General features: G+C 44.1%; 1 protein-coding gene across 5 annotated transcripts in view; it reads right to left on the bottom strand.

The window, feature by feature from the left end:
- LOC140424766 (guanylate kinase-like) overlaps positions 1 to 17,076 on the bottom strand; it is a 61,823-nt gene that overhangs the window by 21,323 nt on the left and 23,424 nt on the right. For 3 of the 5 annotated variants that reach the window (XM_072508151.1, XM_072508150.1, XM_072508154.1), the window contains 3 exons: positions 5,733 to 5,846; positions 4,452 to 4,493; positions 1,424 to 1,520 (listed from right to left, as the gene is read on the bottom strand). In XM_072508151.1, coding sequence (XP_072364252.1) covers positions 1,424 to 1,520; positions 4,452 to 4,493; positions 5,733 to 5,846 — 253 coding nt within the window. Of the gene's footprint in view, positions 1 to 1,423; positions 1,521 to 4,451; positions 4,494 to 5,732; positions 5,847 to 12,102; positions 12,205 to 17,076 lie in introns of those variants that run through there. The other 2 variants (XM_072508152.1, XM_072508153.1) reach the window with 2 other exon arrangements.

Below are 17,076 nucleotides of genomic sequence, written 5' to 3'. Positions count from 1 at the left end.
GAACTTTTAATGATTTTTAATGATTACTAAAAATACTGCAGCAAAATTCAAGATGCAGAGTATGCGGTCTCATTTAACTAGCTTCCTGGTGGGATTTCTTTCTTTTTACAGGTTTCCTCTCTCGTGCCATTTTTTGGGGAGATAGGAGTGGGAAAGGCAACAATTTGAGACAGTGGCAGCAGGGCACCAGCTAGGGGGCGATCTTGCCTGTGCCACAGGCTGGCGAAGTTGTGGTGCAGGTGACAGGTGCATGGGGAGATCCAAGTCCCATGCTGCAATTTCAATGGCGGGTCAGTACATGCGAGGATACGTCTGCTGATTATTTAATACAGACTACACAACAGCTGCTGGATGCCACTGACTGGATTATTCCCTTGAAAAGGTGACTGAACTCGAAAGGGGATTCAGGTGAATTTGAATTAATGCAGCTTTCCGCCATCTATTTTGAGCAGAGAACTCTTGGGAATTGATATCCAGCGGATATTTAATTTGTGAACAAACATCATTAGTAAAGTCATCCACAAGATTAGACAGTTACCAAAATACCAGCGAATCAACTGTGATAAATGGGAAAAAACATAAACGATCCAGTAGTTTAACACACCTGGCTGGAGTGTGTAGAAAGCGGAGGGGAAAACAGTGAGAGAAGTAAAGAACAAGAGTACAAGAGGAAAGAGGTGTGAGACATAAAAATCATAGACTGAGAAACGGAGTGAGTGCAAGAGATTAGAAAATGGTGAAGCTTAAAAGTTCCAAGATAGCAGCTGTTGGATGGACAAAGATCAGTGTGTATAATAGACAAACAACGTCACGTGAACTACACATTAGAACTAAAAAGTGTCAGTCACTATTTTGGTTACGCAGGTTCCCAGCTACACTGCTCTGTAAAAAGTATCGTTCCACCTCAAGAAAGAAGAGTCACTTCCTACGAATATAAAAGGAGCAGGAGTAGACTATCCTGTAAATTATATCTGAACAGCAACTAGGGATAGGCAATAAATGCTGGTCAAACCAGCGACACCCACATCCTGCAAATTAATTAAAAACAATACTCTGATGGCCAACTTGAAGCAATCCTTTAACTTACTATCTAAAACAAAAACATTAATATGTGGTGTTGGACTAAAGGAAATGTTACTTCACCTCCAGGTGATACAATCAAATTATGTTGAAGGATGGTAAAGGATGTTGTCACAAGTAAGCTTCAAATGAAGTTACTGTGAAAAGCCCCTAGTCGCCACATTCCGGCGCCTGTTCGGGGAGGCTGGTATGGGAATTGAACCGGGCTGCTGGCCTGCCTTGGTCTGCTTTAAAAGCCAGCTCTTTAGCCCTGTACTAAACCAGCCCCTTCTGTTTGGGGGTAATAACCTACAGTATCAACCCTATTCAACTGCCCCAGATCGCTCAGGATCACATCACAAACCTTGTTCCATACATATTTCCTGAGAACTCTGCGTTTTCTATAAATTCTCCTGCTTCAATGCCACGAAGCATTTCTTCTCGCGACACAAAATGGTAATCTGGGTAGAAAACACACACAAAATGTTATTGAATCATTACGACATAATTTACAGACAACAATACTTTCTACGTTTACAGAGTACAACAGACCACCCTAGCCCCATTTGACGGGATACCATTTTGAGAGTACCAATTATATTGTAACTCCTATCTAAAAGCAAACTGCAGAATATATGCAGCAGCAAATTGATGTATAGGCAAAGAGGAAGCCATTCCATACTAGAATCACCCACAAACATGGAGGTACTTTGGAGCTTTTTTCAAAACCATCAAGATGGAATTAATTTCAGTCAATGTTTTCCCCCGAATAGACAATTTCAGCTAATCTGAAAGCCAGGCCTGGCTTTCTCCGAAGACACAAGCAATAGGAGAAGGCACCTTGAGCCCACTCCTCCATTCAATCAGATCTTGGGTGAACTTCCAGCTCATCTTCACTATCGCCCTTTATCCCTACATTCTCTTAATGGTCAAAAACAATTGATAAGAGTCTCAAGAACTCAACCCCGGCCCGCTGGTTAGTGAATTCCACAATTCACAACTCTGAGTGAAGGTATTTTTCCTAATCTCAATCCTAAATGGTTGACCACTTATCCCAAGTTTACATCCAACCAAAAATCTCTGTCGCTAGGATAAAAATCTAGCATCTGATAATGTTTCAACTAGATAACCTCTCTTCCCTCCAAGTGTGTCAATTCCACTCAATCTTTCCTCAGAAGACAGACCTCTCATCCTACAAAACAATCCAGTTAACTCTCGTTTCACTTGAGGGGGTGGAGAATATGTGTGAGCGATGTGGGAGGGGCCAGCCAATCACGTACACACGTTATGGTCCTGCCCGAAGTTGGGAGAAAGTTTGGAGGTGGCAAGGTGTGGGAGGTTGGTTGGGGTGTTTCGGGAGTTGGTGGTGGGTTTATTTTGTTTTGTAATTTTGTGTGTTAAATGTAAAAATGTTAAAATTTGAATAAAAATACTTCTTTAAAAATTCTTGTTTTTCATTACTCTTAAGCAAAGTATATCCATCTGTAGGCAAATGGATTAAAACTACATTGTATTCCCGGTGTAGTCTCATCAATGCTCTATATAACAGCAACAAAAATTGTTTCAATATGCCCCGCCAGTTCCTGCCAAAAATGAAGCGAACATACAATTTGCCTTATTAATTACTTGCATGCAATTAATTTTGCGATTCGTGTTCAAGGACACCCAATTTCCTCTGAAAACCAATTGGTCTCTTCCCAGAAAAAAACTTTTGTTTTTCCATTTTACACTTCCTCACATTAGACTTCATCTGGAGGCCCAAGTACCCAGTCCTTCCAGGGAGTGTTTCACTCCATACATTGCCTGTCAACTCAATAATAACCCATTTATTCCTACTCTGTCCTTTAAACAATCATCAATCCTCGAATATATTACCCCCAATCCCATGAACCCAAATCTTACATCATCAAATGCCTTTTGAAAAGTCAAATTATGTGCCCACTGGTTGCCCTCATCTGTCCAATTTCCCTCCCAGAAAACCTATTCACTCTGCCTCGGAGGGGTGTGGTAGCATTGTGGTGATTTATTGGATGAGTAATCTAGAGGCCTTGGCTCATGATCTGGTGACAAGAGCTCCAATCCTACCACAGTAGCTAGTGAATTCAAACTCAGTTAATGAGCCAACAAAACAGGAAAAAAAGGCTAACATCAGCAATGGTGACCGTGAAGCTACCAGCTTGTTGTTAAACCCAGCAGCTTCACTACGCAAGAATGGAAATTTGACACCTTTACCCAGTCTGGCCTAGATTTGACTCCAGACACACAAACATAGTCGACTCCGAACTGTCCCTCTGAAATAGCCTAACAAGCCAATCAGGTGCACCAAACGGGTCCGAGAAACATTCTGCAGCAGTTCGAGGCAACAACTCAAGGGCTCACTGCCTGGGCCAGCATTAATCATCCATCCTTCATTGCCTTTGATCGGAGTGACTGGTTAGACTATTTCAGAGGGCAGCTTTTTTTGAAAAAAATGAATCACATGTAACCAAACCAGGCAAGGGCGGCATATTTCCTCACTCTCTTTTTAAACAAAGGTACAAAGTTACTAGAGTTCAAATCCACCCGGAACAACGCCTGTATAGTGAGGATTGGGAAATAATGGTCAATTGAAGCTTCTTTTCAACACCTGGAGTACATTTCATCCGGCCCTGGTGATTTATCCACTTTTACTGATGCTAATCCCCTTATTTCTTCCTCTCTTCCTATGTTTATCACATCCAATACTTCACGCTCCTCTTTAAATACAGTATCTGAATCCTCTCCTCTGTTGTAAAGATCAACATAAGGTATTCATTAAGAACCAGACCCCCATCTTCCACCTCCAAGCATAGGTTACCCTTTTTAGTCTTTCCTTGGTTATCCTCTTTGCCCCATTGGAATCAAGGGAATATTTCAAGCTCAAAACCAATGCAGCCACTATCTCTGTTGCCTCTTTCTTATAACCCTAGGACCTAAGCAGCCATGCCCAGGAGATTTGTCAGCTTTTAGTCCCACTAATTCCTTCATTTTCTTTTCTCTATTGATATTAATCACTTTAATTATCTCAGTGTCCCTTGGTTCTTTGATTTCCCACTATTCTTAGTATGTTTTCTGTGATAACAGATCCAGCCATTTCCTTACCCACCTTTAAAATTTCTCTCACCTCTCAGAGGCCTACCTACTAATATTTTTCTTCATATGCGGAAAAGGTTTTCATTCTTGCTAATTTACTGTTATCCTTTACTTTCCCCTCCAGTATTGTGGTCAGCATTTGCTAATTTTCAAGAAAACATTCAATACAAAGAAACAATAAATACCAAAGAAGAACAGATGCGGAGAACACTGTAGCAACCTCCCATATTTAAATGCCATGTATTGATTGGATTTGTAAATTAAATTAAACAGATGCTGACCTCTGCCATGTTCTTCACCTGGCCTTGGATTTCTTGTTGTATCTGGAAAACAATTCTAACAATTAGAAATGTCATTTGGGACAAAATGCATCCACAAACCTCCAAGCCCAAGAGTACGTACTTTCATGAATTAGCTTCAACAGAAAGGCACCCAAAAAAGGTCTTAGTTAATCTGTTTTAAATCAAACAAGCGAACCCACTGTACATCTAGACTGCCTCATTTCATCGTTAGTGGAGATCGAGTTGTAATGATTAAATGGCGAATCGGTCTATAAATATTGCTGAACATTCAAGTTGCTGCAGAATAACGAATTTAAAAGTGATTTCAACCAAGATTCGCCTTATCTAATATTAACTCGGCCAACGTGTGGAGAAATTGAAGACATTTACATGCGGACATGAATATCCAGCTCAAATCACAAGGGAGGTCCGCGGTCACAGTCCCAAGTTGGCCTCGACATTGTACAACCCGAGAGAAATGTCCAACACCCCCTACAATGAATAAAGGGGGGGGTATCGATCACATACCCAAACTCAGACCGGATTACTTCAATTTTTGCTAGACTTCTTTCAAACAGTTTAGTTCTACCTTGAATTTCCAATCCAGGTTTCTAATTTGAAGTGTTTAAAATAAATATTAATAGGGTAGATAGGGAACAAGTCTTCTCTCCAATAGGAAAATTAGAGAACTAGGGGACAGGTTATATATTTAAACTGAACTAAACTGGTTAAAAGTCAAACCCAAAAACAAAATCCTTCATATTGTCCAGGAGGCTACTTGGATCAATTTTTAAAAATTGATAGCCATTTGGGAAGGAAAAAAGGAATGTTCATGGGTATTGAAGGTTATGGAAAAAAGGTAGGACTAAAGACAGAGTTGATATAATCAAATGAATGGCCAATTCGGTTATGTAAATTTCCAAGAAGGAAACCATAGCTACCATTCAATGAGATTGTCCTTTTCAAAGCTTAAAATCAGATTTTTATATCAGCTCTAATGTATTCTGTTAGTTCCATGAATCAACTAGCTTACAGGCAGGTTCTGAACAATTCTTCCCGATGTAACATGGAGGTTTGATTGGTTGAGAATCCAGAGCAAATTGGAAAGCCACTATGGACTAGCTCAGTTCTTTGCAACAGCACAATCCATAGATCATGCACACACTTGAAGTAGGAAAATCCGCCAAATAGCAGGTAGTCCATTTGACTTTCCTACTTTGAGACATGGGCATTTGCTTTTCAAAGTCTTGACGAGAAAAATAATCATTAAGAGCTACTAACGGGAGACGCTGAATCCAAAAACTTGGCCATATTCCCCAAGAAGCTGCTTTAGGAGAGTACTCTTTCCTGCTCCGGAGGGTCCACTAATTACCACTGGTCTGGGTTTTGCCATTGCTGGAAGAAAAAAAATTACTCAAGTCAACAGATGGTTGGAAACCATTGTAACCATTATAGCAAAGGTTTTATACAAACAAGATATAATGTATCCAAGTGAAACGAGCTTCTGTATTAGCAGACAAGAGTTAACCATTCAACCTCGGATCTGCAGTGATTGGAATCATCACCATGTCACATTAAGATTCCAGCCCCAAACCTCAGTATCCCTACAATAAATTCATCAAAGTCTTTTGTGTGCTAAACAGCATAAAGATTCAAGTTTGTGACTGCTGTGTTATTAAATAGATGATAGAGAGATTTCATTTCAAGACAAAACACTACCAACCTTCTCCTGCAATTTGTACAAGTGTGATTATAACAAAAATCAGCCACTTGCACTTCATCGTATGTAAGAATATTTTTGGTGACACTTTGCCCATTTGGGAATTGGGTTCCAGCGCTGCCTAGAGCTGCATAGGAAGATTCCAGCTGCCAGATAAGTGCTAACAAACCTGGTTCCATCAGTGAGCCAGCCGGCTGCCCTGGGGTATCAAGGACCTTCCTTAAATTCCAATTACAGCATTCGTCAACTTGGTTCTGAGTTTTAAGTCCTTGTGAAAGGACCTTTACAATTCCCGGCCGCCAAACAGACCCTGCTCATCTTCCTCCACCCTCCCCCAGGAAAATCAGTCGTTCAAATGTGGGGATGAAGCATGGGAGAGAGATGGTTGCACACCATCTGGTGGAATGTGCCTTTGCAAAGAGGGCCTTGAGAGAGATAGTGTTTGTGTCAAGGTGCATCCCAAGCAGCTCTGTCACGCAGTACTCTTGTGCTCTACAGGCTGTTCCCAGGATCAGGTAAAGTCACCATAGTCCCAGGTGACTATAGGCTGCTTTCCTCTTGAGGGAGAGTGCTGACTGGTGGTGGTTTAACCTCCGACGAGGGGCAAGGTTGAGAAGACAGTACTCCCTCTACATCACAAATCAGCTCTCTAACTAACTGAGCTAAACCGGACACACACACACACATGCGCGCATGCGCGCACACGCGCACACACGCACTTTCCTCTTGAGGGAGAGTGCTGACTGGTGGTGGTTTAACCTCCGACGAGGGGCAAGGTTGAGAAGACGGTACTCCCTCTACATCACAAATCAGCTCTCTAACTAACTGAGCTAAACCGGACACACGCACACGTGCGCGCGTCGCGCACGCGCACACACACAGACAAACATCAACTTCTGCTGGAGGATCATCAACTCTGTGAAAGATGCACTTTGGTCTGCCCGAAACTCGTTGATCTTGCCGAGCATTGCAGACTGGCACATTCCAAGCTCCAGGGCTATGTGCCGAGGTACGCGCTCAAGCTTGGGGCAGCCACCGCCAAGGCACAATGGGGTAAAACCACGTTCTATTCAGCCAACGTACACAGAGGAGCTGGTAACAGTGTAAAGCCCCCTCGGGCAGTGTGCTTAATCCAAACCAAATGTAACTGTTAAGCACGTCAAACTGCACCATGACAGATGTAATTATTTGAACAAAAATTGTACTCTCTGTAACAAAAATATTGAAATGTGTGTAATGTTCTCATTTACTGAATTGAAGCACCTCAGACCTCGGACGGGATTCTCCGGGAATCGGCGGGGCGGACAGAGACGGCGCAGTGGAGTGGCGTGAACCACTCCGGCGTCAGGCCGCCCCAAAGGTGCGGAATCCTCCGCACCTTCAGGGGCTAAGCCGGCGCCGGAGCGATTTGTGCCCCACTGGGCGGCGTGGAAGTCCTTTGGCGCTGCTGCAGCCGGGACCGAAGGGACTCCGCCGGCCGGCGCGGGTCCGTGCATGCGTGGGAGCATCAGCGGCTGCTGATGTCATCCCCGCGCATGCGCACATTGAGTCACTTCCGCACCGGGAATGGCGGATGACCACGGCCTCCGGTGCGGAAAGAATAAGAGTGCCCCCACGGCACAGGGCCGCCCGCGGATCGGTGGGCCCCGACCGCGGGCCAGGCCACCGTGGAGGCACATCCCGGGGCCAGATCCCCCCGCGACCCCCCAATAACCCCGGAGGCCGCCCGCGCCGCCAGGTCCCGCTGGTAAGGGACCAATTCTAATTTACGCCGGCGGGACCGGCTACAGGCGGGCGGGACTTCGGCCCATCGCGGGGCGGAGAATTCGGGCGGCACGACTCACACCATGCCGGTTTTTGGGGGTGGGGGAATTCAGAGGCCGGCAGGGGCGGGATTCACGCCGACCCCCGGCGATTCTCTGACCCGGTGGGGGGTCAGAGTCCCGCCCCACATCTTGATCTCTGGAAAAGTGTGAACATCATTGCACTCTCTTGATGACAATTTGAAATTTTGGTAATGTCTCAGATATTTTATGAATAAAGTATATATTTGCCAAAAAATAAATTATGGGATGGGCAATAACTGCTCACTTTCCACTTATGCTCACATTCAAGGAGGTATACAAAAATAAAAAGCTTGTATTTCTCTAGTGTCTTTTATAACCTTCCCAAGCACATCACAACCAATTAAATGCATTTTCAAGCAAGGGCAGCACGGTAGCACACGTGGCTAGCACTGTGGCTTCACAGCGCCAGGGTCCCAGGTTCGATTCCCCGCTGGGTCACTATCTATGCGGAGTCTGCACGTTCTCCCCGTGTCTGCGTGGGTTTCCTCCAGGTGCTCCGGTTTCCTCCCACAGTCCAAAGACGTGCAGGTTAGGTGGATTGGCCGTGCTAAATTGCCCTTAGTGTCCAAAAAGATTAGGAGGGGCTGTTGGGTTATGGGGATCGGGTGGAAGTGAGGGCTTCAGTGGGTCGGTGCAGACTCGATGGGCCGAATGGCCTCCGTCTGCACTGCATGTTCTATGTATCAATGTATGTATCATAGTCACTGCTTATAGTTTAGCTTTTACACAGCAAGGAACCATTAACAGCAATGAAATAAAATGAAAGTCAGGTTGTGTTTTTCAGTGTTGGTTGAGGAATAAATATTCAAAACATCTGGTACCAGCGTGTCAGCAATGAGTTGGAAGCAGGGTGGGACTTGCAGTAATCTATAACACAGCCTATTTCATCTAGAATTTGACCATCGCAATACAGAAAATTGGCTATTGATCTAACAGAGGATATTTATAAAATATGAACTATGCACTACAGCAGTCTGACTTCAGTTGTAATGAAGTTCTTCGAGAGGTTTATCATGAAGCGCATCATCTCCATACTCCCAGGCCTTGATCCACTGCAATTCGCATACCGTTGCAACCGGTCCACATCAGACGCCATTTCCCTGGCCCTACACTCATCCCTAGAGCATCTCGAAAACAAGGACTCCTACATCAGACTCCTATTTATTGACTACAGCTGTGTCTTCAACACCATAATCCCAGCCAAGCTCATATCAAAGCTCCAAAACCTAGGACTTGGCTCCCCACTCTGCAACTGGATCCTCGATTTTCTGACCAACAGACCACAATCAGTAAGACTGAACAACAACACCTCCTCCACAATAGTCCTCAACACCAGGGCCCCGCAAGGCTGCATACTTAGCCCCCTACTCTACTCCCTGTACACACGACTGCGTGGCAAAACTTGGTTCCAACTCCATCTACAAGTTTGCTGACGATATGACCATAGTGGGCCGGATCTCGAATAACGATGAGTCCGAATACAGGAGGGAGATAGAGAACCTAGTGGAGTGGCGTAGCGACAACAATCTCTCCCTCAATGCCAGCAAAACTAAAGAGCTGGTAATTGACTTCAGGAAGCAAAGTACTGTACACATCCCTGTCAGCATCCGAGGTGGAGATGGTCAGCAGTTTCAAATTGCACATCTCCAAAAATCTGTCCTGGTCCACCCACGTCGACGCTGCCACTAAGAAAGCACAACAGCGCCTATACTTCCTCAGGAAACTAAGGAAATTCGGCATGTCCACATTAACCCTTACCAACTTTTACAGATGCACCATAGAAAGCATCCTATCGGGCTGCATCACAGCCTGGTATGGCAACTGCTCGGCCCAGGACCGCAAGAAACTTCAGAGTCGTGAACACCGCCCAGTCCATCACACAAACCTGCCTCCCATCCATTGACTCCATCTACACCTCCCGCTGCCTGGGGAAAGGGGGCCGCATAATCAAAGATCCCTCCCACCCGGCTTACTCACTCTTCCAACTTCTTCCATCGGGCAGGAGATACAGAAGTCTGAGAACACGCATGAACAGACTCAAAAACAGCTACATCCCCACTGTCACCAGACTCCTAAATGACCCTCTTATGGACTGATTTCATTAACACTACACCCTGTATGCTTCATCCGATGCCAGTGCTTATGTAGTTACATTGTATATGTTGTGTTGCCCTATTATGTATTTTCTTTTATCCCCTTTTCTTCCCATGTACTTCATGATCTGTTGAGCTGCTCGCAGAAAAACACTTTTCACTGTACCTCGGTACACGTGACAATAAACAAATCCATTCCAATCCAGCAACAAACACCTCCCAATAAAAGCAGGTTCCTGTTTCAGCAAAACACTAATTACACAATCAGCATGTACACAAAAAAGATTAATTGTTCTTATGACCAATAAACACGCATCCCACCCCACTTGCTCGCTCGCCTCAGATATTCCCACGTGTAACTGTCACATGACTATCAATCCTTCAAGTGTTACATAGCTCAAACATACCTCTAGACAAGGCAATTTTAGAATAACAAACCTTTAACTCAAATTCTAGATATTAAAATAACTCTGGGCTGGAAAAGGGACAATTAAGATTGAAGATCAAGATAGCACGTCATCGAAATGTCTCAGAGATCCTTCTACCTCCATCACCTAATCTTCCCACTCTCTTCTATCACACGTGCCTCTAGCAACACACATTTTCATTTCGAGTTTACTAACTGATCCAAAATTCTGATCTCAATTCCGCACATTAAAAATTCGAGACAGTATTTACGCAAGTGAAATCAAGAGCATAAACGGCCAACATTAAATTAAAGCCACATTCCAGGCAGTAGCAGCAGCATGTGAAGCTAATGTCCTCATTCCCAATCCTTTGTCAATTTAATCTTGATTTGGGTGCTTAGAGCTCACGCTACAAGTGGATTACAGCAGCACATGACAAAGTAGTGATCACATACACAAGACATCAAGATCATTTCGGTGATGGAGTGAGACAGCACTTCCACACAGCTGCTTTTCCTTTTTGATCAAGAAATACTTTGTGTTGACATCCTATCTTTCATAATAAGATTCTCTCCCCCCCGCGCCCCCCCCCCCAACCCCCATTCACCCTTTCAGTTTACCACAGTCATTAATAGCTAGTTTGCTTTTTCTTCCACACTTCCGTCCATTTCGCAAAATTATCGGACTAATCGTCTGACAGAGTGCAGGGTGAGCAAAGATTTCCTTCAATTAAATATCGGAAAGACCAAAGTCATTGCTTTTGGCTTTCTCGCAAGTCTGAAGCTGAACCAGACCGTCCACAATCTTGATGCCACTGGACACCAAAACGATAATGCAACCACATATCCCCCACGCCATCATCTAGACCATCTGCTTCCACCTGGATAACATCAGTTCCTGCATAAGCTCATCTGGTGCGGAGATGACTTTTCTATCTCCTGATTTGGCTGTTCTAACATACTCCTGGTTGGCCTCACACGTTGTCTGCTACAAGAATCATGACACACAGCAAGTCCAGTCCACCGTTATCTTCATGCTGACCTAGTTTGGTTCCCGTTCTAGCAACAAGCAGGCTTTAAAATTTTCATCCTTATATTCAAACCCTTCTATCGCCTCACAACACATTAAAAGCCAAGCTTATTCCAGTCAAGGGCAGATTTTGCACATTCGCTGATTGGACGTAAATGCAAATGAAATATTGCCATTTTGTTACAAGTGAGAGAAAATCTTCATATAATCAATTTGTTATGAAATTTAATTTTCACTGTTTGATACATCCCATGAATGAATAAAAAGGACATGGAAAGGCTCGTGCAAATTAATCCTTTAAGCTGCGGCTGCAGACACAAAACAGAATGCAGGCACTTATGGTTATTAAAAAGGTAAAGGAGATCATTTACACAAAAAAAACCCAGCAAAACAGGTAAATTTCGTGACAATGTTGCTTAATTAGTAGCTTCTACTAATATTAGCATTGTGCTAACTCTGTAATAGTGGACACAATGATTGCACTAGTAGATAACTGGATTCCAACTTTTGCATACAATAGCATCAATTCATTTATTCTGTTAGCAGTTAGCTTACCGCTTAACTAGTTGTTTAGTACCTGATGGGTCCCGCTTTCAGCTCAAACACAAGCTCTCTGAACACCAGTAGCGGAGTACGTTGGTACTATAACACTTCACCAGCCTTAATTACAGATTCAGTTGCTCACGTGGACGCATCTGAATCTTCCAGCATGACAAACAGCTAAACTGCCTTCAGCATAAGGTTAACTCCCTTCAAAGCATTATTCCAAACCTGCTTATTTTAAAATTAATACATGCACAGAAAGCTTGATTTAAATAACAAGTTTCACATTTGTAGCTCCTCCCCCAAAAGATTATGCAACATTGGATTATTATAAGAATATACACTTAAACTGTTCTATTCTTACTCATTTTCATCTAAATATGCAATCCACTACTGAACCTATACTTGACAGTTTGGAGTTTTAATGCTACACAAAAAAAAGTGGTGGATTCAATAATTTCAACATACTCCATGCAAATAAATCTTGTCCCCAAAATAACCATCAAACTCTGGTTTCCATTGAGAGTTCTCTTTTGATGTTCAGTCCACATGAAAGATTGCTCAATGAATGACTAGCCCATAATGGTTTAGAATTAGAAAGCAGTCATTTCTCCTTTTTAAAATCTACAAATTATCTGTCTGTGTGGAGTTTGCACATTCTCCCCCATGTCTGTGTGGGTCTCACCCCCACAACCCAAAGGGATGTGCAGGGTAGGTGAATTGGCCATGCTAAATTTCCCCTTAATTGGGGGGAAAAAATTGGTACTCTAAATTTATTTTTAAAATGTTAAAATCTACGAATGATTTCAAACACATTTGTATTTGAGACCTAAAATGAAAATCGCTTACTGTCACAAGTAGGCTTCAAATGAAGTTACTGTGAAAAGCCCCTAGTCGCCACATTCCGGCGCCTGTTTGGGGAGGCTGGTACGGGAATTGAACCGTGCTGCTGGCCTGCCTTGGTCTGCTTTTAAAAGCCAGTGATTTAGCCCAGTGTGCTAAACCAGCCCCTGAGAACACGGATACATGAACACAGGCAGACATGCTAACACCAGCATCGCTCAAATACAATCTAATCAGATCAACTGATACACAGGACCAAATCATGCTGGCAAAATAATGACAGTTTATCGATGCGTGCCATTAGCAAAATGCAAATTGGCCAGCAAGTTTAGGGAATTAAGAGACACTAGTAGTGGTTGCTTCACACAGATGGCATGCTGCCCATGGCCTCGCACTACTTTTTTAATTTTCCACATTAATTACCTAGAAGTTAGGGTTGATCATGAAGAGCATAAGTAACCTATGAACAAAAAGTAATAACCGTTAATGCAATGTGGCCCAAAAAGGGAACAATTTATTCTTCAGTCTCATTTCGACACATAAAACTGATTGATGGAGTCACGTTTTTAACGTGTTTCTCACTCTCTCAACCCAATCTTTTTTCCCCATCGCTTTCAACCCCGATTTGATTGGAGTTTACTCTTTATTTTTTTCTATCGCAAACCATAAATCCCAGTGGTTGGGGGGGGGGGGGGGGGGGGGGGGCATCTTGTGGGTCCTGGCACACAAGGCTCCAGATGTTACACACTGCCGTCCCCGTGCCCCCCCCCCCCCAGTCCATCACGTGTGGTGAGATGGCTCACTCCAGGGAGATTTCGTCCAAAATTATCACCAAGGGTTAATGTTGGAGGACAATACCTTTCCTTCCACATGTAACTGTGCATGGTTCCAGATTAATTTTATAAGTGGTTGCTTCCAGAGACTAGTATAATTTCCCAATCTATCATTTTTAATCTCAGGACCTCCATACACATTTGTATTTTCTCATGTGAGCTCGTACCTTGGTGAATCAAGGATAGTTTTCTTTTCTGCTTTCATGGGATATGGGAGTCGCTGACACGGCCAGCATTGATAGCTTCACAGTCGCCATTACTAGCTTTCAAATACAGATTTATTAATTGAATTTAAATTCTGCAACTTGACTGCACTTTACCAGAGCATTCGCCTGGGCCTCTGTATTATTAATCCAGTGAAAATACCACAACACCACTATCCCCCCTGTAATGTCAGTGTCACTATTCCGCAGGGAACGATCCCATTCTCAGCATATGAAAAATACTGAGAAGTTATATATGTCAATGGGAAATGCTGTTAATGTTTTGAATAGTTTTCCATCTTTGAGGATTGACATGGGAGGAGCCTATTACCTGAGGATGCACATTTGACCCCACAAGTGGCACTAGGTGAGAATGAATGCAATAACAGCAACTCCTGATTAACATTAGACGGTAACCAAATCTGTTTGAGGGTTGAGGAAGGAGGGCAATTTTTTTTCCTCCCCAAAGTGAGTTAAGTCAGGAAAGTATGAACACAAGTCAGGGTTACCGAGCGGTCGAAGGCGCTGCGTTCAGGAAAGTGGGAACACAAATGGACGGGGTATTTTTCAAACCACCATCAAGTGACAGCAGGCCCGCTATTCTGATCTCTGATTTGAGTGAGATTCAGATTAGAAACTAAGAGGGAAGATAAATGAACCAGAGCCATCTTGCTTGCGGTGCAGAGCATTAGTGCTCCAACACTTAATGCAGGTGTGAAAATCTCATTTCACTTACCCGGATGAAAATATACTGCCTATATGCAGTATCATTAACACTAGCCCCAGCAGCTTCTAGACAGCAGCGCCGCTGAAACAGGATTGAGGGGAGATAGATATAGGACAGATGTCAGTGGTAGGTTCTTTACTCAGAGAGTAGCAAGGGCGTGGAATGCCCTGCCTGCAACAGTAGTGGACTCGCCAACACTAAGGGCATTCAAATGGTCATTGGATAGACATATGGACGATAAGGGAATAGTGCAGATGGGCTTTAGAGTGGTTTCACAGGTCGGAGCAACACCGAGGGCTGAAGGGCCTGTACTGCGCTGTAATGTTCTATGTTGTATGTACTCGTTGAAGTTTAGAAGGATGAGAGGCGATCTTATTGAAACGCATAAGATACTGCGAGGCCTGGATAGAGTGGACGTGGAGAGGATGTTTCCACTTGTAGGAAAAACTAGAACCAGAGGACACCATCTCAGATTAAAGGGACGATCCTTTAAAACAGAGATGAGGAGGAATTTTTTCAGCCAGATGGTGGTGAATCTGTGGAACTCTTTGCCGCAGATTCACTGAGTGTCTTTAAAACAGAGATAGATAGGTTCTTGATTAATAAGGGGATCAGGGGTTATGGGGAGAAGGCAGGAGAATGGGGATGAGAAAAATATCAGCCATGATTGAATGGCGGAGCAGACTCGATGGGCCGAGTGGCCTACTTCTGCTCCTATGTCTTATGGCCTTATATTTTACAGACAATGTCCCAGGCACCACTATCACCATTCCTGGGTATGTCTTGTCTCACCGGCAGGACAGACACAGCAGAGATGGCGGCACAGTGATATACAGTCAGGAGGGAGTTACCCTAGGAGTCCTCAACAACGACTCTGGACTACACAAAGTCTTATGGCTTCAGGTTAAACATGGGCAAGGAAATCTCCAGCTGATTACCATGTACCAGCCACCATCCGCTGATGAATCAGTACTCATCCATGTTGAACACCACTTGGAGGAAGCACGGAGGGTGGTAAGGTGTAAAATATGCACTGGGTGGGGGACTTCAAATGTCCATCACCAAGGGTGGCTCGGTAGTACCACCACAGACCGAGCTGGCCGGGTCCTAAAGGATGTAGCTGTTAGACTGGAACTACAGTAGGCGATGAGGGAACCAGGAGGGAAAAACATACTTGAACTCAATCCTCACCAATCTGCCTGCAGCAAATGCATCTGTCCATGGCAGTATTGGTAGAAGTGACCAGCGCACAGTCCTTGTGGAGACAAAGTTCCCTTCTTCACATTGAGGATACCTTCCATTGTGTTGTGTGGCACTATCACAGTGCTAAATGGGATAGACTTCGAACAGATCTAACAACTCAAGACTGGGCATCCATGAGGCGCTGTGGACCATCAGAAGCAGCAGAATTGTATTCAACTGCAATCTGCAACGTCATGGCCTGGCATATCTCCAATTCTACCATTACCACCAAGCCAAGGGAGCAACCCTGGTTCAATGAGGAGAGCATGCCAGAAGCAACATTAGGCACACCGAAAAATGAGGTATCAACCTGATGAAGCTACAACACAGGACTACTTGTGTATCAAATAGCATAAGCAGCAAGTAATAGACAGAGCTAAGCAATTCCACAACCAACACATCAAATCTAAACTCAATCCTGCCACATCCAGCCATTAATGGTGGTGGACAATTAAACAACTTGCTGGAGGAGGAGGCTCCACAAATATCCCCATCCTCAATGATGGAGGAGACCAGCACATGTGCAAAAGACAAAGCTGAGGCATTCGCAACAATCTTCAGCCAGAAGTGCTACGTGGATGATGCATCTCGGTCTCCTCCAGAGGTCCCCAGCATCACAGATGTCAGTCTTCAGCCAATACGATTCACTCCACATGATATCAAGAAACGGCTGAAGGCACTGGATACTGTAAAGGCTATGGGCCCTGACAACATCCCAGGAATAGTACTGAAGACTTGTGCTCCAGAACTGGCTGCACCCTAGCAACGCTGTTCCAGTACAGCTACAACACTGGCATCTACCCGGCAGTGTGGAAAATTGGCCAGGTGTGTCCTGTACACAAAAAAAGAGGACAACTCCAACCCAGTCAATACCGCCTTATCGGTCTACTCTCCACCATCAGCAAAATGATGGAAGGAGTCATCAACAGTACTATCAAGCAGCAGTTACTCAGCAATAACTTGTTCATGGATGCTCCGTTTGGGTTCCACCAGGGTCAATCAGCTCCTGACCTCATTACAGCCTTGGTTCAAACATGGACAAAAGAGCTGAATGCCAGAGGTGAGGTGAGAGTGACTGCCCTTGACATCAAGGCAGCATTTGACCGAGTATGGCATCAAGGAGCCCTAGCTAAACTGG

The sequence above is a fragment of the Scyliorhinus torazame genome, chromosome 6, assembly GCF_047496885.1.
Source record: "Scyliorhinus torazame isolate Kashiwa2021f chromosome 6, sScyTor2.1, whole genome shotgun sequence".
NCBI classification, from domain to species: Eukaryota; Metazoa; Chordata; class Chondrichthyes; order Carcharhiniformes; family Scyliorhinidae; genus Scyliorhinus; species Scyliorhinus torazame.
Note: the sequence above shows the minus strand (reverse complement) of the source record. Positions and strands in the feature narration are given on the sequence as shown.